At 39.4% G+C, this 21,589-nt stretch overlaps 1 protein-coding gene across 6 annotated transcripts in view; it reads left to right on the top strand.

Annotated features, from left to right (window-relative positions):
* The window catches only part of PTPN13 (protein tyrosine phosphatase non-receptor type 13), a 109,661-nt gene extending 94,069 nt beyond the window's left edge, over positions 1-15,592 (top strand). For 5 of the 6 annotated variants that reach the window (XM_084518037.1, XM_084518039.1, XM_084518041.1 and 2 more), the window contains 16 exons: positions 245-403; positions 708-879; positions 979-1,189; positions 1,862-1,932; positions 3,691-3,752; positions 4,485-4,641; positions 4,960-5,136; positions 6,368-6,450; positions 7,671-7,726; positions 8,655-8,758; positions 9,972-10,120; positions 10,739-10,829; positions 11,547-11,884; positions 12,418-12,633; positions 13,777-13,839; positions 14,795-15,592. In XM_084518037.1, the coding sequence (XP_084374163.1) occupies positions 245-403; positions 708-879; positions 979-1,189; positions 1,862-1,932; positions 3,691-3,752; positions 4,485-4,641; positions 4,960-5,136; positions 6,368-6,450; positions 7,671-7,726; positions 8,655-8,758; positions 9,972-10,120; positions 10,739-10,829; positions 11,547-11,884; positions 12,418-12,633; positions 13,777-13,839; positions 14,795-14,872 (2,187 nt within the window). In that variant the 3' untranslated portion in view covers positions 14,873-15,592. The remainder of the gene's footprint in view (positions 1-244; positions 404-707; positions 880-978; positions 1,190-1,861; positions 1,933-3,690; positions 3,753-4,484; positions 4,642-4,959; positions 5,137-6,367; positions 6,451-7,670; positions 7,727-8,654; positions 8,759-9,971; positions 10,121-10,738; positions 10,830-11,546; positions 11,885-12,417; positions 12,634-13,776; positions 13,840-14,794) is intronic. The other variant, XM_084518038.1, reaches the window with a different exon arrangement.
* Positions 15,593-21,589: the final 5,997 nt, after the last annotated feature.

Raw genomic sequence — 21,589 nt, 5'->3', positions numbered from 1 at the left:
CCTTGACAACTCTGTTTAGATAATGGGCCTTTGGCACAAGGTTAGCTTCATGAAAAAGAGGTCCAAATTAGAGGTAATTACTTGATGCAGCTAAGCTGAGCCTGCTAAGACAGCCATCTCAGTACTTATGCTTGTGTTCCATTTAAACCAATAGGTAAATCCATTTTATATTTCTGACACTCAAATTCAGTGAAGTGTTTGCTTCTGTTTGTATGTGTTGTGAAGTGCTACTTTCTTTCCCTAGGAAGTAGAGCTCCAAGTCACCATGACCAAGTCTGAAAAGGGTAGTCTGGGCTTCACAGTGACCAAAGGTAACGATAACGTTGGCTGCTACATTCACGACATTGTTCAGGATCCTGCCAAAAGCGATGGGAGACTACGACCTGGAGACCGACTAATAAAAGTGAGAGAATTACCATTTCCAGATAGTGATTGCATGAAAAGGACAACTTTGACCCTAAAATAAATGTGAACCCCATTGTGTGCTAAAGTAAATGTGTTTAAGGAACAGAGGAGTGCACATTTTGTGAGGCATAATTAGATAGCAGTTAGACAAAAAGAAATAAAAGTAGGAAATAAGTATGAGGAACCGCAAGTGTGGTCAATAAAGCATCCATAGTTTTGTCCTTTAATGTCAAGCATCAACAACAGGAAGTCTGTTTTGTTTGGAACCTAACTGGGAGATGCTTCTTTTTTTTCCTTCGCAGGTTAATGACATTGATGTCACTAACATGAGTCATACAGATGCAGTAAATTTTCTCCGTGCTGCCCCCAGAACTGTCAGACTAGTGCTAGGACGTGTTTTGGAGTTACCCAAGATGCCAGTATTGCCTCATTTACTGCCTGATATTACACTAACATGTCATAAGGAGGAGCTAGGTAACAGAATTATACTGCTTTTTTTCTCTAGTGTGATTGTTTTTTCTTCAGTTACAAAGCAAGAACTTGACTTTTTTTTTTTTTTCTTTACCTACACAGGTCTGGTGTTATCAGGAGGTCATGACAGCCTTTACCAAGTTGTGTATATTAGTGACATTCTCCCCAGATCAGTTGCTGCCAGGGAAGAGAGTCTCCATGCGCTAGATATTATCCATTACATTAATGGAGTAAGCACACAGGGAATGTCTCTGAAAGAAGCCAAAAGGTCATTGGAAACATCCCTTCCTAAAGTGGTGCTCAAAGCGACCAGGTATGTTTTATGTATGTTCTCAGTTTTTGTGCTTCAGTGCAGAAGGGTACTTGGTACTTGTGTTTTGTGTTTCTAGGGAAAACAAGGCAGTGTCCAGCTATGAAGCATAAGTGTTCAAAGTAGTAACTTAAATAGTTCTATCATCTCATGGATGCTCTGGAACAGCCTTGAATGTCAAAACCCTCTGACACAGATCTTAGTTTACCATTGCATTTTCACTAATCCCTGCTGCTTCTTTTATGGAATAACAGCAGTTTAACAAACTCTCCAGATTATTGTCAGATTTAGTTTTTGCTTGGGACAGAAAGCCTAGTGATGTTTACCCCATTTTTGAAATCTTCCAACCATGCTTGCTGTTCTTTGCTCCCACCCAACCTTTCTCCTTTCTCCTCTGTTCTGTCACAGAAGGGGAAGAGTTTTGAGATCAAATCTTTTCGTAGGAATCCAGAATGAAACTCCAGCTCTTGGTTCCTTCCCGGAGTAGGAACTAACCAAACTGCCAGTGCTTTTATCTCTATTATGCAATATTTTAATGTTCCAGAGCTCTTTTAATAGACAGAACAACTAGCAGTTTTATTGGTCATCAGATATCGATGTATGTATGTGCAATAATCGTGCTTTTATTGATTTATATATGTTAATACACATTTCTGTAAATGTTTCTTTTCATAGAGATGGTCATCCAGTGCTTCCAAAATCCAAAAGCCCCAACAGCTCAAATTCATGGTCAAAAAAATCTAATGGTAAGATCTTCTTGGTTACTTATTGCAGGTGAAATGTGTGCGTCCATGAAAATGAAGGAACTTGTATGCATCTTAAGATGCTATCTGAGAACAGTTGCTGCACTGCAACTCTGTGTACTGAGAGCAGCTCCAGCAGGTGTTTGCTGGCTCTTTGCTTTAAAAGCTCCACTAAAAGAGATTCAGCAATAGTCTCTCTATGTTTCTGTTTCTACTTTAATTTAGAAATTTTCTCCAGAAACAAGCCAACGAGTAAGTTCAACTGATCTTTTTTTATGATATACATGTAAAAATATTATTATTCTACTTGTGTTCTGTCTCTTCTGACCAGGCTTAAAACTATCATTTTGTTACATTTGCAAGAGCTTCAGGTCACCCGTTAATCTTCTTTTTCCAGACCAAAAAATCCCAAACTGATCCTATCATTCCCCTCCACTTTGTTTACATTGGGCTGTTTTCCTCCTCAAGCATGGTGTCTCCAGTCACACACAGAATCACAGAATCACAGAATTTTCTAGGTTGGAAGAGACCTCAAGGTCATCGAGTCCAACCTCCAACCTAACGCTAACAGCCCTCCACTAAACCATATCCCTAAGCTCTACACGTGACATTGAGTGAGACTCACAGGCAGGCCAAGCAGACAGAAATAATTGGTTTTAATTTTCTGTATACAGCATTCCTGTTAAAGCTTCCTGAGTGAGATGGGATGAACTTCGTTTGGCTAAATAGTACCTTGTTCACTCACTTAAATTCAGGATGTTTTACCACCTACATTTGCTTCCCTGCTGAACCAATGTTTATGCTGTCACTGTCTTAAGCATTTGTTTCTTCCTTTGAAATGTGGTTCTTGGCATTTGTTGTGATTCATCAAGGTCTCTTTTTTCACACTTGTCCTTAATGTATCAAGACAGTTTTGAATATTGATCTCACCTTGTAAAATTATTGAACTGTTCCATTTCATTGTTGCTCATGTACTCGATAGCTATGCTAAACATTCTGTTTCAAAAGACTTAATCAAGATATTGATGAGGAAGGTGCCTTTTAACTGAATCTTCAAAGATAACACCTTAAACTCCCTTCTTTTAGATGACTTGTCACGCATAGGTTCACAACAAGCAATTCTTACCTTTTGGTAATTTCATCTAAATGCTTCTCAGCATGTAAAAGCATGTGTAAGGAAATCCAGAACCCCACTAGAAGCTACATACACAGCATCAAGTGGTTCCTCTGTCTTATTTATTATACCAGTAATATGATGTCTGACATAAGCAATGGTCTTATGTGTCATGGTATCACTCTTTTCTTGATCAAGAAGGGAAGGTACCTTACAACAAAGACCAATATGTCAGATGATGTTTATTGAAAAATAAACAAGCAACAAATTAACAGATGTTTGCAGGGTTGTAATCTATACGTCTGAAGGGAAAGGAAATCATATCCTGTTTCCCTAAGATGCCAGTGTTGCCTGTACACATTAAGTTGTTACTCTATTTATTAACATTTGTCTTTGTTTCAAGTTGGTTATTTTTATGAGCAGTGAAGCTTCCCCTTCCATTGAACTTTATTATGGCTTTTTGAAGTTTTAGTTTGTCGGATGTAAGCTTGGCACTGTCCATTAATCAGGCTGGCAGAAATGTTACTCATTTCACAATGTAATATAAAACATCTTGTTTATTTTATAATAATAACTAATGGGGACTAATTTAATTATGGTAAAAATAATGTTCTTAAGTTGTTGATTTTCTTCCCCATTTTGTTTAGGCTGTTCTCATGGTGATCCCTGTGATAAAACAGAAAAGACAACTGATGCTTATGGGCCCAAGGTAAACATTTCCTCTATGGTGTGCATTTTCATTAACTAGAGAAAAGAATATAGTTTACACAAGTTAGAGTTTTGTTCCTTTTCTTTTTTTTAAAGAAGTTAGTTTGATGTAATGCACTGTAATTATGCAAATCCCCTCTTGCCATTTGTTATGAAAAAGCAGTGGTGATAATAAATATACCAGTTTTGGGAATTCATCTTCTCTTTCTTTAGGATTGCCTTATAGAAAGACAAGTGATCTTATAAGAGGATGCAAGGCTCTTATCTATTCTCTTCCCTATTCCTGCAGATACTTGCATGTTACATCACCAGACTGTTTTCTCTTTTTTGCCTTTGTTTTCTTCTGAGAAAAAGGTGTAATGTGGCACCAAAAGAACTGAAGCCTGCACATTTTATTGAGAATATGTAATGTTAAATGTTATTGTGTGTTATCTTGTAGTAGTTAATTCTTCATCTCTCTGTGTTTTTTTCTTAATTATTTTATTTCTTTTCCTTTGCTAATGTCATTTGGAACTTAAAACACACTTTAAAGCTGCCAAATGGGCAAATAGAATTCTGCCCACCCATCACCCAGCTGTCTTAGATGAAATAGGATATGACTAGTTTCTTTCTGTTTTTTTTTTTTTTTTTTTTTTTTTTGCTGAGTGGAGCTGTGTACTTTTTACTTATTAAACTGCTTAAACAGATGACACACTCTTTAAGAGTTAATTTGTAGTGTTCTTCACTTTATTAGGTCAATGGCAATGGCATCCTAGGAACATCGCATGCAAACACAGAAAATAATACCCACCACACAAAAGGACTGATGAATCTCACAGGGTCTGGAGATGCCTCTTCCCTTGGCTTTGTCACTCAGATAGCAGATTTTTCTAAACACAGTGACAAATCAGGTAAGAAGAGATAAGGGACCATTTTTTGTGGGCAAAAGAGAATCAAGGTAATAGAGTTTGAATAGACTGAAATTAGTCAAAGCTAGGTTGGCAGTCAACATTAAAAGATCATCTTCAAGCCCCGTGGTGTGCTCTTGAGGAATTATTTCATGTTGGAAGTAGATATATAAAAATTGGATTTTGTGTCAGAGGGAAATGAGGGAAAGCCATGATAGCAGCTAGGAATAATGCCTTGGTGTCTGCCCCTCTCTTTCTCCTCCTCATCTGCCCCCAATCCATTTTGGGAAAAATTGACATTTTATACTATCTGTTTTTCAGAAACAGAGGTTCCAGATGATGAATATTATGATGAAGACGATCACAATGAAGTTGTCCAATACCTGTTGGATGTTGTAGATGAGGAAGCCCAGAACCTCTTAAATCGTAATAACGCTACATCAGAGGCCCAGAACCTTCTACACATCAAGAAGGCCACATCAGAAGATCATCTGCCAGGTACTGTGAGCCACTCTTAAAACAGATGACTAGAAACAACATGCCTTGTGAAATAGGTGCTGAGTAAACTGCAGCAAGTGTGACAGGTGACATTAAATTGTTTTCTGAAGTGAAAGTTTCCAAAGTAGATTATAAATGTTTGCTGTTTCCAGTGAACTTCAGATGCAGTTTAGTATGTATTTAGTATTATTATTAAAAAGTATAATATTAGTATTATATATTTAGTGTCTAGTATTAATCTGGGAGAAAGAATCCTGTTCTGTTCTCAAATTGTTCCATTGCAGAATTTGGAAATGTGTTGAGATATCTCAAAACCAAACAGTTTGTTCCAGCATGCTTTATCTCTTAGGAAAACTGTGCAGCTTTTCAGTAGCTGCTTCTGTTTGTGCAGCTTTCTTTTCTTTTTTTTTTTTTTTTTTTTTTGTCTCCTTAGCTGCAGTTGTTACTAACTGAAACTTTGTGCAGTATGATTTGTTGTTCTTTGTGGTGTCACACTGTGGATGCTCCCCACTGCTCAAGCAAGATGCTTGCTAACTTGTGTAGAGTTTCCTTTCACAACTGAAGATAAATCTTCCAAAATTGTAACTACTTCAGCTTTTTTGCTGCTCTTTAAGTTCATTGGGTTATTGTCACCTGTCATTGTATTACAAATCAGGCAATATTAAGGTTCTGGCTGTGTCAGGACCTTACCTGAGGAATATCATTTGAGTTCCACTACTTGCGATTTCTTTTAGCTGTGATCCACTCTTTGCAAGTGAACATATATTGTATGTTTAAGACAGGGCAGTAGAGAACTGCTATAGCAGCCAGTTTTTATCCAGAACATTTGATTAGGACTTGGTAATACAAGGAGAAAGTAGAAGCCTTGTTTATAACCGCTGCAGGTCTAAATGTAATTGAATTGCAGAAACACTGTTGACATGGGAATCTGATGATTTCCTAGCACTATCCTGCCCATCTGTTACACTGTGGCACAATACATTCTGTTAGCTGTGCGAACAACCTTGCTTTTAATCACAACTCTTCTAGTTAAGGGGGAAGCCATAGGTCTGATTCTCCAGCACGCTGGTAGTAAAGGGACTTGAAAGTTGTTCCTTGATTATTCTGGCACCTGTGAATCCTGTTAGAGATGTTTGGCACTACACAGGAATACATGTCTGAGAAGGTAGTTTCAGGATAACTTTCACTGTGTTCATGCTGTATCTTCTGCATTCTGATTCTCCTGCTACAGTAGAAATTAACGGGAAGTTGACAGAAGATAAATCTGAAGATACTGACTGTGATGGGTCGTCTTTACCTGAAGATTTTTCAGAGGTGAGATGGCAATAAGCTGGCACACATGTCTGCAGATTTTGTTGTGTCAATCTGTTTTAATTTATTATTTTACTTATTTGTATAGGCCTTGTGGAAATAACCTTAACGTGCATTTTAAATGAAATTATCTTTGTCAGTAGTAGCTTTAAATGGTGTATAAAAAGTTATTTTTGAACTAGTGTATGATTACTCTTTAATAAAGTAATTATGCAAGAGAACAAAGCGTGGAATTAACATAAACTTATTCTCACGTAGAACCAGTTTTTGTCTTGTTCCATGTGTTTTTTTAAGTGATAAAATACCTCATTAGTGTTACTTCAGTCATTTCATCTCAAAAGTTGCCTTGATTCCTGCTCAAATAAGGGAAGTAGTCACAATGAATATTGTGTAGATTTATCTTTGCAACATACAAATTTTAGGCCTCTTTTCTCCTTACTTTTTGCTAGAATTCTTTCATTAAGTTGAATACCTTCTACGTGTGATTTACCCTGCATTATTACATGTCCTGTTCTACATCGATCACTAGATGCCCTAGTATGGTTTCACACTTCAAATTATCAGAACTCCTTTGTATCTGCCATATCCTAGCTGTTGTGGATTTCTGTGTCCAGTCAGGGAGAGCTGAGAGACAAAATGGCAATGTCTCTGTTGCATTCTCTAGGAGATCCAAAAGTAAAATTGACTATGATCAGTGGAAACTTCCAGGATGGCCTAATAAGCATAAATCCTTTCGGAGAGTTGTTCTTTCTCCAAAGGAGAGTTTAAATGCCCTCTTCTTTGCTGAGTCATCTTTGTCTTTTGAGGAAGACATGTATAGGAGTACCTAGAATTTAGAGGTAAAGCCTTGTTCTGTTCTTTATGGCATTGGTGGCTTTTCAGGATGCCAAAGTGTTCACTGTCTGACTTGCCTCGTAGGAGGTTTTTAAGATTACAAACAAAAAAGTCAACTGGAAAAAATGTGGATGGCTCTACTGCTGCCATGAGTCAGGAATAATTTTAAGATAGCTGTTGGCCTTGTTACAGTGCAGCCTTCTTCCAAGTGCTCGGTGTTCTTCTCTGTTATTTTGCATTAGTGAGCTAAAATAGTAAAGTCTTATGTTATTTGATGCTCTGAACTTAGTCAGCTTCAGAAAAACTCTCTATACCTGCTCACATCCTTGATAATTTAGAGTGGATGAGCTTTATGACTATGATCTTGATGTGTTTTTCTCTTCCACTAGCCAACACACTTAAATGGTTGTGAAGACCATTGTGAAGAAAAAGCTGTGCCAGAAAGGTAAGATTTCTAATGTTGCTTGAAAGTAAACCCATGAGATATGAAGCTCTGAAGAGAGCTGTTATAATGCAAATATAGCATACATGTGTGTGCAAGGGAAAGAGGGATATGGATAATTCTGTATGTAATGTCTTGTTGAATTGCTATTTGCCTGTTCTTGTTACTGAAAAGGTTATAATTCACCTGAACATTAGTCACCCTTCTGTGGTTTACCGTGCCCTGGCTGTATTTATTCCTTTGATATATAGTTTTAACATGTAATTAGGACATGCGTGCAGTCTGTTTCCACTTGGGTGCTTGGGGCTTCCTCTTCCTATATGGAAAACTAAGGATGTGCCTGGCCACGTTACCAGCTTTTGCTTCGAGACACTTTGAATCTTGGAAATTCACACAGTGGTTTCTCTGTGCTAATATTTGTCCTTAGTCTAAGTAGTGCTTCAGTCAAGATGTATGTGCTTCTGTTGTAATAAAGCCTCTGGAAAGTTTGAGTTGAATCTTGGCTTAAACAGTGCTGTTATGTTGTATAGATACTTGATATTTTTATTGCCATTCTCAACAAAGGTAGAATACTTGCAGTTTAAAATAGGTACCCTAGTACATTCGTGTTGAATTATGTGAATGGTCCAAATATTCTATTGGATGTTATTTGACTGCTTTGCCTTTGAAGTGTAATTGCAGTGATGATTATTACTAGAGTAATATTGTCCAAGTTCTTTCCCCACTGTCATCTTTTTTTTAAAATCCCCAGTGGTGCTTGAAAAAAAGTGGGTGGGTGTGGGTGGATTTTGTTCTTTTTGTTTTTGAGATCACTTGTATGGATCTGGTCCAGAAGAACTTGTAGCTATAAAATTACCTCCTGATATTATTTCATTAGATTGCAAGTGTGTTATCTCTGGGTGTTGTTCCATATGTTCCTTGTCTTCTGTAGGTCACCTCCACAACCTCCCTTGAGTCAAGCAGATGAAGATGAAATCACGTGGGGAAGCGATGAATTGCCAATTGAATCAATCAACCAGGAACGTGTAAATAAAGGCAAGAACTTCAGCAAATAATCAATTGAAAACTGAGGATCACATTAAGGAGACTATGTCAGAACTGAATAGTAAAATGTCTAGGATGTGTTTTGAGGGTGTAACGATAGGTATAATGGGAAATATAACAGCTCCACTACCCACTGGAAAGGATCTTTACAGCTGTAGTATCTGTGTGAGAGCTGATTGGAACAAGTATTGTCAAGATTTGGCCTCTAGTTGTAGTACAGTTGAAACTTCTTTCCCATAGTATCTGTCTGACAAAAACTGTAGCAACATTTGATGGTTTGTGTGGTTTAACCATGATCAAATCAACACCTTGTGTGCTTGTAGTAGTACCCACGTGTTCGAATTGTGCAATATTTTCCCTCTGTGTTGAGTCTCAGTTTTCCACTGTTGCTCAATTTGGCAGGGTGAAGTACTGCTAAGTTTGATGCGTTTGGCAGAAGCTAGTCTTTTCCTTTTGAGATAGGATTAGAAATGTCAGCTCCTGAAATTCATACACAGTAGCATTGTGTCTGTAGTTTCTGTATTCACTAAAAGAAGTAAAGAATAATCCATGTAAACCTTTTGCCTAAGCTAGTAGATGAAAAAACACTTAATTGCAATAGCAGAGACTTCTGGTTTATGATTTTTTTTGTTCATTTCAGAGGAGCGCTGAAGGTCTTACAGGAAGCAGGCTTTATTGGAGAAAACAATGTTTTTAATGCATCTTACAATTAACATTTAAAAGCCATCTTGACTATAAGTGCTACAGATGAATTCACAGGACGTGATATTTATTTAACTGGAGACTTCTGAACTCATCCATGTTTATATTTATGAATTTTGTAGATTGTTTTAAAGAACCTACATTTAAAGTATATATGGAGTTTATTTTAGTTTACTTATTGTAAGTTCAGCAAAACATTCTATTTGGTACCTGGATTAATGAAAGCCAATTTTGCTTTTTGCAGTTTGTTAGTTTGCTTTTGCCTGTCAAATTGAGAAACTATCTACAGAGGTAGCAAATAGCATTGAAAAGACCATTTCACTCAAAGATGCTTTATTGGTCATGCCTTTTTTGCAAAAGATAATAATGTATGAGTCACCCCTGCATAGCAGGAAAACCATATATAACAGTAACAAAGAAATCTAGCACCGCACTGCATTTTATGTTGCCTTAATTTTAGCTATTTATACAGGCATTTAAATCAGCCTTATTTTTGTGCTAGATTTCCCTTTGGTGACAAATGAAGAGATCTCTTCGCTCCCTACTGTGAATGTACTCCCTGGAGGCAAGTACTCAGGAGCCAAATTGAAGTCTGTCATCAGGATGTTGCGTGGATTGCTGGAACAGGGAGTCCCTTCTAAAGAGATTGAAGTGAGTAACTATTTGTCCTTTTAGGTCCTGTTTTCTAAAACTCTGCTTTTTAACAGGATGAAACAGTTAGAAATAGAATGGTTGATTCATCACTGCCTTAAAGACCACAGCACTTTGATTTGCAGCTCTTTAAAAGGATGAAAAGACTTCCTTCACCAAACATCTCTCCCTTCCCCCCGCCAGCTGCTGAGAGATGAGGTAGAGCTGGCAGTTCAATTCAAAAATGTGTTTACATCATTCTTATTTTTAGCAAATTTCTGGTAAATTCTTATTTCATTTCTCTATCCTGAATGAATATGCAGGCAAGGATAAGGTAAATAAATGCTGCAAAATCTAGCTGCAGAAATGAGAAAACAGTCCTTTCCATGTCTCAACATTGTTAAACTCTCCTTTAGGAGAAGATGAAGTATTTACTAGATCACACTTTTTTTTTTCATTGTTTTTTTTCACGTTGGTGTATTTTTTTTTAGGTATCTGACATTAGCTTCCTTTCTGTGACCCAATTTTTCTGCATATCCACAGTAGGATTATTTTATTTGTTTTGTGTCTTTGAGAGACTGCTTTACCACTTGTCATCATTCATTGCATTGTAACGTATGAGTTATTTCTCCATTACAGAATCTTCAAGAGTTAAAACCGTTGGACCAGTGTTTGATTGGACAAGCAAAGGAGAACAGGAAGAAGAACAGATACAAAAACATACTTCCTTGTAAGTCCTAACTAATCTGACACTGTGTTGATATTTTGTCTGCATCTGTACAGTCACATGAACTGGATCACAAATTGAGGTGGTTTGATTCCCGGTCCCAGTTCTACTGCTGAGTAGGGAAAAGTTAATATGTCATTTTCTACAAGTTTAAATTGAATATTTATAAAGCAGTTTAGTATTGGTAAGGAACAAATTCATGTGGTGGGTAGGGATGGATGTTCATGGGTTTGGCGGCTATTTGAGAAGATTCCATTTATTAAATGAGATATATTTATGGAGCCAGAGAACTTTTTATCAGCTTTACTCATGGACATTTGGGAATAAACGTATACGCAATTGCCAGTAAGTTTCTTACAATACAAGTTGGTTTGTTAGCTGGGAGATGGGTTGAGGAGTAGTGAGAACTGACGGAGGCTACTTCTGAGTGAAAAATACTCCAACTCAGTTTCAAAGGTGATGCAGTTTTAGTCACTTAGCCTGCTTGTTAGTTAAGTTTCTCCCCTAGCTATCTTCTTTTTTTCAAGAAGTACTGACTTGTATCTTAAAGCAAGTATTATATTGTTTTCTTTTGTTTTGGGATTTCTTTTTAATAAAATTTGGAAGCATCTTTGGAGATAAGCAGCATGTGAGTGTGCAAGGCTCAGCATCTCTATTGTGTGAAGGTCTGATGATGTGCACGCATGGCACTGAAGTATTTCTGTCGTGTTGGGATTGCAGATGATACCACTAGAGTACCTCTTGGGACTGAAGGTGGATACATCAATGCCAGCTTCATTCGCATGCCAGTGGGGAACGAAGAGTTCATTTACATTGCGTGTCAAGGACCTCTCCCTACTACTGTAGCAGATTTCTGGCAAATGGTTTGGGAACAAAAATGTACTGTGATTGCCATGATGACTCAGGAGGTTGAAGGAGAAAAGATAAAATGCCAGCGTTACTGGCCAGATGTACTCAATAAAACCACCATGATAACTGACAGACTACGGCTTGCTCTTGTAAGATTCCAGCAGCTGAAGGGCTTTATCATTAGAGTGCTGGAGCTAGAAGAGATTCAGGTAAGTGCATCTCATTTGGCATGCTGAGAATTTTTTCCTGGGTGCCGACGTTTCAGTTCTCATACTTGTGGCTTGCCTGCTTGCAATCGCAATGTCCATGTGGAGGTGTAACAGGGAGCTTCTCTCTGGCCAATGAATGTTACTGAGCAACTCTTCTGCCATGCAAGTTGTGCTACTTGGTGACTTTTTACAAGAAAAGGCCTGATGGGCCAGGGGCTGATTTTATGATGCTAATGTGGCTCCTTATGTGCCATTGGTCATGTAAACAGAAAGATGTATCAGGATGTAACACTCATTATTCAGTCTGTCTGGTTCATTCCTGTGTATGATTAATTCAGCCTGCACATTGAACCTTATACAGTTTAACTCTCAGCTAGGAGTTGAGCTCATGGCTTCTCTTGTTTCGCTGGATTAGAGACCGCTTTCATGGGGCAAATCCATCTCTTCAGAAACTGCTTCTTTTGAGAACTTACCCATCTTTTTCTTCATTCTTTGTGTAACATTTCGTTGTTCCTGTTGTTCTTAAACCTCAGACAGGTGAAGTACGGCACATTTCCCATCTGAACTTCATTGCCTGGCCTGACCATGACACCCCTTCTCAACCAGACGACCTGCTAACTTTTATCTCCTACATGCGGCATGTCTACAAATCGGGACCCATTGTAACTCACTGCAGTGCGGGCATTGGCCGGTCGGGGACCCTGATATGTATAGATGTAGTTCTGGGATTAATCAGCAGAGACCTCGATGTAAGTACCTGGCGGGATGGGTAAGCTGTGCTTTTGACTTGCAGGAGCTGCTCAATGGGAGTCAATCAGTCGTTCTGAGAAAATGCCATGCTTTTGAGGTCAGCATGTAGGCCACATCTTAGCGTAACATAAACGAGGATGTAAAACAGCAGCAGCCGTGCAAATGTTTCTTTAATGATGATGGGGATGCAGAAGGGTGCAGGGAGAAATCTAACATTTGGTTCTTGGATTAGGTCAGGGAATTTCTTTAAGTGTCCTGATTGTTGAAAGCTCAGTAATGCTATATGATGTGCCACTTAACATATTTGGTTGTGCTGCAAGGAGACCTACTGAGCAGATTTTCTGAGTGTGGCTTGGGAATACAAGTATATTACCACAAGAGCTCAGGCAAGTGAAGGAAAAGAGTTAAAATGCCTGCCTTACTGGCTGGATGTACTGACAGATCTGAGAAACCCTTGTGGTAACTGATGGTAGAGATGACAGATGTGATGCTTGATGAGCCAGAGATTGATACGCAGTTGCAGAGCTGCTAAAGGCAAGCAGAACATGTGTTTAGGCAACTGAATCCCAATCTTAGTGACAGTGTAACTTCTGTGTTTAAAACAAGTAACAAAAAAACATCAAAAACACACAGTGCAAACACCTCATTCTGAGACAGCACCCTGCTCTCTAGGGTGATCCACAGGAGGGTGCTAGCCTCCTTAATGTTTGTATCCTTCACTGGACCAGTGTTTTTGTGAATTCTGTATTGGTGAGCTATAATGTCATCAGCAGGGTTTCCAAGCACCCACTAAATGTCTAGAACTCGTATAGACCTGTAGAAGTTAAAAACATTGTGTTAGGTTGGGATGAGGAGCTCTATTTTCTGTACACTCGGTTCCTAGTATGCATAGGCAAGAGAGCCAATAGAGGCACACAGCGAAAGAAAAAAGAGAAAGGTATATGGTGTAGGAGGGCCAAATCCTTAGCGCTCCAAGGCAGCTCATGCTGGTAATCTGCCAAACGTATGCAGGATACACTGAATTGTAAATCGTTTCACTACAAAATGTTTGACGTAGCTAGTTGGATTCCTCTGTGTGATGCTCATTTTCTTACATGCAGTATGTCTTCTTTCAACATTTCACTCGGTGTTTGTTTTTGTAGTTTGACATCTCAGACCTGGTGCGCACGATGCGTCTGCAGAGGCATGGGATGGTTCAGACAGAGGTGAGTCTGGCTTCTCCAGATTCAGCCTTCCAGCTACAGGAAAGATGCTGGAATTCTAACTCTGATGTGCCAGGAAGCTTTTTGTAAGGCACACAGTGGTTGTCTTCATGTCCTCTAATGGGATGTTTGTGTTGGGAGAATTAAATCGGATGCTTTGTGCTCTTTCAATTTGTGGTTAAAAAATAATAGTAAGAGCTGGAGTTAGGGTTTTCTTCTTCTAAAACACGTGTTAGAGTAGAAATCAGATGAGCTTTTTTGACAAAAAGAGTTGCATTGCATGCTGAAGAGAGAGGCTAACTATATAGCTGCTGTGAATTGCTGAAACTACTGGAGACACCTCTTAGGGGGAGGTGTTTAGCTAGAAATAAATTGAGTGTCATAGGATTAATCTGGATCTGGAGTTGTTTAACCTTACTTTGGATTTGCACCACTTTTTGAACATGAAGGACTTGTCTAACTGCAGTTAAAAAATAAACCAGAAAGAACCATCACCTCAACCTCTCCCACAAAACAAAGATTAGCTCTCAAACCTGTATTGACCTATAAAACCTAAGATTTTAAGATGATAAGATGCCCTGTAATATGAGTTCTCTATTAGTTAATCTCAGATAGTAATCTGAGTTCTCTCTTATTTGGAATGATCAAAGATCTTTAAAGGTCACTTGCTGTCTTCATTTCTGCTCCTGTGAAGTATTTAGTCTATTCTATTTCACATCAAAAATGAAGCAAAAAGAGGGATAAATGCCCTATGTAAAACTGTACTTTTAGTGGCAGGCAAGTACCTCTCCTTGTTCAAAGTTGAGGTTGTATATTTCTCAATTGTCTGTTGTTTTTTTTTTTTGGCTTATTTTACTATAGAAATAGTATTGAAATCAAGTGCTGTGGCAAGTGAGAGTAAATTGCTTAGGTGGTGCAAGCATTTTTCATGTGTACTCTGGTTTCCTTTCCCTTGCAGGATCAGTACATTTTCTGCTATCAAGTTGTCCTATATGTCCTGAACCATCTCCAACAGGAAGAACAGAGAGGGAAATAAAATACTGAATGGAAGTGCTTTTAAAACAAGGAAGCAAGGAGATCTAAAGACTCTCACCTGTTTTATTTGTTCTGCTAATATTATTCCAGTCATTTTCTTCAGTTGCTGTCAAACGTTTTTTTTCTAAATAGTCTCTTCATCACTCCAGATAAGGTATATAGTATATGGAAAAGGGATAGCTTTTGCAATACCACTAGTGTCTTACGCCCATGGACACATCTGTGAGATACTTGTATAACAGTAAATAATATTTAATAAAAGCTGCATTTTTTGCAGCATCCTTAATATGTGATTAAGTACTGAAATAAAAATATTTTAATTAAAAAATGAAGAAAAAAAGTAATCTTATAATACCTCCTGCAGTTCTGTAACTGTTCTGGGGTATTTGTTTCTTAGGGGGTGGGATAAAGCAGTATTTTTGGCCTGGTCAACTTTATTACGAAGACATTTTACTAGTTTCTTTTAAAAGCTTGTTTATGGCACAGCCTTTTTTTGTCCTTTTAGTACAGTTAGAACTATTTTATAGAGGGTATCTTGAAATCAGTATTTAAGCTTTTAAGAGATGCCTTTTAGCATAAGGATGGTAGTGAATGTTTACTGTAAGTATCACAGTTAATAATGTTTACTTGATAGAGTTTCATGTATATATTTATATACTTTTACAAAAAAAAAAAGCTGAATTATCAGATGCCTAACCTTATAACTTATTAGGCATCTCTACTCTGTAAATAAAAATACACTTAAAATACACTGATCGGTGGATCTGGGTATTTTTGTGTCCTTTTCCTGATTTCCCCGGCCTAACAGGGCATCCTTCCCCAACACTGTGGTTGCTACACTTCTTACATGATTGGCAACAAAAGGGCCCTCCTGGTGCCTGTTCTTCAGTATCCATTTGAGAAAAGCCGCAGAACTGTGGGTTCCCTTCTAGAGAGCTTCCACACCGTGGTGAAAGGAAGAGGTATTTTCCCTTCCCTCCCTGTTTTTTGGCATACATGGGCATTGAGACCTGCATCACATTTTTATGGGGGGTTGGTACTTGGATGCTGTGGCAGTGAGCTGACAACAACGGAACCTGCTCTGCTTAAACCAGCCACGTTTGATGGGGAAGGCAGGATACTGAGTTCTGAGTAACTCAGTGTTTTAGTGATACTATAAACAGCCAACTGTTCTGAAAGGAAGTCTTAGCTTTTTGCTCTGTGGGCATTTTTTGATGATAGAAAAACTGCTAGAAGCATTCTGCATTGCAAGGGTAAAAATAAGTTCAGAGACCTGTGACTCTCCAAGGTTTCACTCTTCAAAATAGTAGCTGTATTGATCTCCTTGTCCTTAGCTCAGCCCTTGAGCTTTATTTTCATTGTATTTTCTCCCTGTCTGTCTGAGGAGGGGGAGCAAGAGAGCAGCGTGGTGGTGCTGAGCTACCTAGCGGTGTGAAACCACCATATACCCCACAGTGTTCTGCTGTCCCAACATTGGAACAGTCACCATCTAGCTTATTTAATGGCATTATATATTATTAATGGTAATATAACTAGCAATAGCTTGACTGAAAAAAGGAAGAGCCTTTTTCACTTGTCACAGTAACACTATGATCTTTATTCCCTCCAGCTTACCAGCACAGCTGAGAAATTACGCCATTTAAGAGCAGTGTATGTTAAGGAAGGAAAACTAATTCTGTGTGCATAGTGAGAAGCAGAGGCAAATTGACTAGCCATGTTGACAGTACACCTGTATGAAGGAGCTTTAAAGTAAAGAGAGAACATTTTCAGGACTACAGTTGTCAACAGGCGAAGTAAGTAAAGACAGCTGATACGCTGCTACTGTTTTCACATAAGTAGTGAGTTTAGAGAATTTGGGTATGTCTGGTTTTCAGAAATAAAAAATTACATTATTAGAATAAAAAATATATTAAAAGCTGTTAAATTCTTCCCTTAGATGTTTTCATATACATGACAAAGAGGAAAAACAGGAACTTTTTATATGCTACGCTATGTGAAGCCCACATTTGTATTGTGGAAACAATGTGCACAATACAGCAAACAGCCCACAGGAGGCAGAAATCAGTGGAAGATTGCAGGATTTGCTTGTTGTTGTCACAAATACGAAGATCTACATTATGGTATATTGTACCCACTTTCCTTTTAATTATGGGTGCACCAAAGCAGAGGATAATTAGCTTGACCAAACCTCCCCACCCCCTAGGAAAAAGCAAAGAAAAAAATGGTCTGAATTTCTTCCCGTTTGTGTGTCAGCTTTGAGGAATTTGATATCCAATAAAGATGAAATTGCTCCTTTGTCTTGTACCTGTTGAGGGCACTGAGAAAGGTGGGTATCTGTGTTTTGCCTAACAGGTAGAATTAACTCACCATCTGTGACACTGGGCTGAACTGGACCACATAGCTCAAAACTTGTTACCAGAAAATGCACTTGCTCACACATGTCCTTGCTTAAGCTTGGTATCCATGGGGAATCAGGTTGGAAGCAAGCAGTGATGTTTATCTTTCTCCACAGGGTTAGACTACCTGAAATCTTTATGTCCCCTTGAAAGTAGGTAGAGGAAAAGTGATTAAGAAGCAACTTTCCTGGATGGATAAATACTTTGTGATTCCTTAGTAGGCTGACCATATAATTCTCAGGGGGAAAAAATCTTGAGTGCTCCCACACACATACCTTTTCATTTACTTATTTTTTTATTTTTTTAAAATAACATTGTGATGTCTTGCTGATTAAGCAACCAGGGCATGTTAGAGCTGAAAGGGATTTTCCCTTTTACAGGGTATCTGATTTTCAGCAGGAAGTTTACTAGACTAGGGAAAAAGCCGATACATACCCCATTATGGCTCTAATTAAAGGATTGTCCTTGTGTTAACAGAGAAAGGATTCTTTTTTTCTTCCAAACAGAATTAGCTGACAGAAGCATATGTGCTTTGCTAAATAAGCAGCCCTGTGCCATTAGTAGTTTATCTGTACTTTGGCTTTTGTTGATGGTCTTCCTCTATGCAAGAGGAGGGCAACAGCCTATGAAGAATTAATTCCAATCACTCCTTGGAGGCTGTTCTGAGGGCTCATTACTTTTGTTCCTTGAATGCTTCTAAGCAGCCTCTTCCTTCACAGTGGGCTTCCTTCTACTGCTAGCTCAATAGCTATCTAGGGAAAGTAAGTACTTAGGAATGATTGAAAACTCTGCTATGCGTAGGGATTGCTTCCCTGCATCAACTGCCCAGTGTTTTTGCAAGAAGATCTAAAAGGCAGGAGGGAAATATTTCAAAAGGTGCTTTAAGTACAAGGAAGCAGGCTTCTTGCTGGGATGTGGGCCTGTTTTCCATTAAAGCTCTCATCTGTCATCTGACAGTGCAAGTCCAAACAGCCACTCACTTTCTTGGGTGTCTTGGGTAATTCCACAGCTGCACATACTTTGTTGTCAGGGTGGTGAGGTGGCACTGAGGAGGACTGTGGAAGATGAAATGGGAAATCTCAGGAGCTGAACAACTCTGTGCATAGTGAACTGCTTGGTAGCAAAGGTTTTCTGGAGTGACTCTGCAGGCGTGGCAGAAGCCAGTGGTATAACCCTCCCTACAAACCCCTTACAGGAAGGTGCAGCAATAGAATGTCTGGGCCGTGAGTACTGCATATGATGAACAACATAGAATAAAAACAAAATCTAAGCTTTGGAAGTTGAAAACCCAGCTGATTTGCAGGTGCTATAATGCTTTTGAAGTGCTTTGGACTTCCTCTCTGTTGAAAAATATTCTCCCACTGGGAAACCAAAGTGGTTTGGCCCCTCATATATGCTAATAACTTCTTGGTTTATGTCATCGAAGTATTTCACACCCAACCAAACCTGCTGTTAATACGCATGATATGTGATGTCTGTTTCAGAGCACCCCAGGAGTAGAGACCTATGGACCTTTTGTTGGGTGGGTGGGAGTTGTTTTGCTAACATTCATGAATGTGAAGCATCCTCAGGATGCAAGTCTGAGTTTGTTATGGCATCCACCAATAGTCAAGTTGTAACAAAACCAGGGGCAAACGTGGAATGGTTTGTGGCTCTTTGCCCTGCTGGAGTGGACAGTCTGTTCGGTGCTACCTTTCCAGTGCAGTTAGTTGATCTTGGCTGAAAGAAGGGTTCTGGGAAACATTATTCATCATTTAAGCAGCTTTTGAGGGGACAGCCTGGCAACAGCTCTAAATGCTAGCGGCAAGGTGAGTTCTGTTGTGTTGCATTACTTGATTTTACTGGTGATACAAGTGTGTCTGGTGTAACCCAGCAATTATTTCTGTGTATACTATGAAAAAAGAGCGACTGAGTCACCTGGAAGTCTTGGGAGGGGGTGTGAGCAGTTCTGGTTCATAAAACTGAAGAATGCCTTCTGCAGGTGGCATTCAGACCTGAATTTGAACTTCTCTTATTGTGCTTTATTTCTACTGATTTGTCTTGGTTAGTCAAGTGGGCTCTGCAGGGAGCTTTGTTTCATAATGAGATGTTGGGAGCGGGGGGTTGGTTTTGTTTTAATGAAGGCAAGATCTTGCTGGCTAAAAGAATGGGATCTGAAGGCGAAATTGTTGGGCTGGGAGCAGATTTAGTTACTAATTTGCTTAGATGAGTCCCAGGAAGTGGATTTCATCTCCATTGCTGTACTGTGATGACCTCAGTATTTGTTGTTTTTTTTTTTTCCTCTGGTAGGGCTGCGACTACTACTTGATTATAATAACCAGATTCCCAAACAAAGTGTTACCTCTAAATGAGTCAGCTTGGTCACAGAAACAACCTGGTATTCATTAACAAGGAGCTTTGTGTGGACTAATTTGGTTTTTCAACTCTTTTCAAGCTAGATACATAGTATTTCCACAATGTCCTCAAGCAGATAGAGATAATGAAATATCCCATTAAAAACATGGCACGTTTGCAGCTCATGACATATGCTCATAATTCTTCTCAATTATATATAAGCGTATGTGTCTCTGTGTGTATGCTTTTTAGTTCTTCGGATTTCTTTTGGGGGAAGAACATGTTCGGCACCACCTTTTTCTACTGCTGGGTTGTATTCCACAGACATTAAACCATTTTTATTTTTCTTCATAAAAATTCTTGTGAACGCTCTGCTGTGGAAAATGAGGTAGCATGCCAATTATTCAGCCTGTCCTTCCTCAAGAACCTGCTGCGTAAGTCTGTTCTTGCATCTCCAGCACCAGCAATGTTTTTGGCATTGCCAGTCAGAATTTACTGAAGGGTAAGGACAAAACACATCTTGGTGTTCGTTCTTTGTAGTGTCACCATCCTTGAAAAACTTTGTGTTACCTCAGAGCACTCTTTATTTTTCATACTGGTTTTCAACTTTTTGAGGTGTTCTGTTGCTCTTACAAAGCACTGGCAAAAATCCAGCTCCTGGAGTTCCTTTTTCACACCAGGCATAAGTTTCTGCTTGTACACCTGACAAATCTTGGGTAAAAGAACCACACTGGACTCCAATGCTTGAAATTCCTACACAGTTGAACTGTTGACAGCAAATACGTTTTGGATGTCTTCTCCCTGGCCCATGAGGCAAATGGAGAACTGGTTAAAGGAAATCTGACGGGGCGCTGGCAATGGAAAATGAAGTCCCTTGCCCCTCAGAATATTCCTGGGTGCTGTGCAGGTGTCGTAACATGACTGTCTATCATCTAGGCATTAAGTAGAGACCTGGCAGACTCTATAGGTGCTTCACAATGTATTCCTTGTCTGAATAATAGTGCAATCCTAAATGCAGGGGTTAGTCGTGTGCCCAAAGGCAGAAGACATTTACATTCCTCTCCATCCTATTGTGCTTCTTTTCTACGAGTCTCCATTCCAGCTCCTAGAACATTGCTTCAGCCTTTGCCAATTAATGGATCCCACGGTGCTGAGGTGAGCCTTTGTGTGTTCCAGCTGCTGGTTTTTCCAAAAGTGGAAGGTTCTTTTGTAAATGGTGGGGCTGAGTTCAAAACTTCACTGCTCTTGCCTTGAAATCTTGAGTGAGGTAGAATTCAAAGCGTGAGTAACAGCTGGAATTTGGTTCCCCCTCTACCAGTATTGGGCATTCAGGCTGAGCCTACTGAAACGGGAGCTGAGGGCTTTCAGCATTTTGCACCTAACACCTTCCTGCCTGAGCTGGGAGAGCCAGCTTCGATGCGGTGAGCAAGGCAGCAGGAGTCACTTGGAAGCTGGACAGAGTTAGGGGATAAAGCAGAAGAGCACTTGGCTCTGCACTGTAAAATGGGATCGCTTTCCCCGCAGCTATTTTGACATTTGTCAAGCAAATAAATTTCTCGCATCAAACAGTTGTGGGTTTAAAAATATCCTGGCCTGGAGTGGTCAAGAGTCAGGACTGTATCTCCTTGTATCTCCTCTGCGTGGCCTTTTTGGGCTCAGGGAAAGCAGGAGGCCTCTAGAGTAGTGCCACCACAGACCCACTGAAGCCAGACCTTTCCAGCCCATTGGAGCCACCCCAAACAACAGCAGCAGCTGACAGCCTGTCGTCTCGTTTGTCTCGTTGTAGCTCACCCTTGCTCTGATGCCACGTGGGTTGCTGGTATGTTCAAATAGGGCCTGTCAGCCTGCCGTGCAGAGTCTCTTTGCTTTCCTGTGCTCTCTGTCCATCTGCTGTCATTCTGTCACTTCTTCCTTTATGTATAGGTTGTCAGCTCCTCGAGGTCAAGGCTGTCCTTAGGTGCTGGCATTGTTCAGTGGAGTCTAGGAAA

The sequence above is a fragment of the Aythya ferina genome (genome assembly GCF_964211825.1).
Source record: "Aythya ferina genome assembly, chromosome: 4".
NCBI classification, from domain to species: Eukaryota; Metazoa; Chordata; class Aves; order Anseriformes; family Anatidae; genus Aythya; species Aythya ferina.
This window is presented reverse-complemented; position numbering and strand designations above follow the sequence as displayed.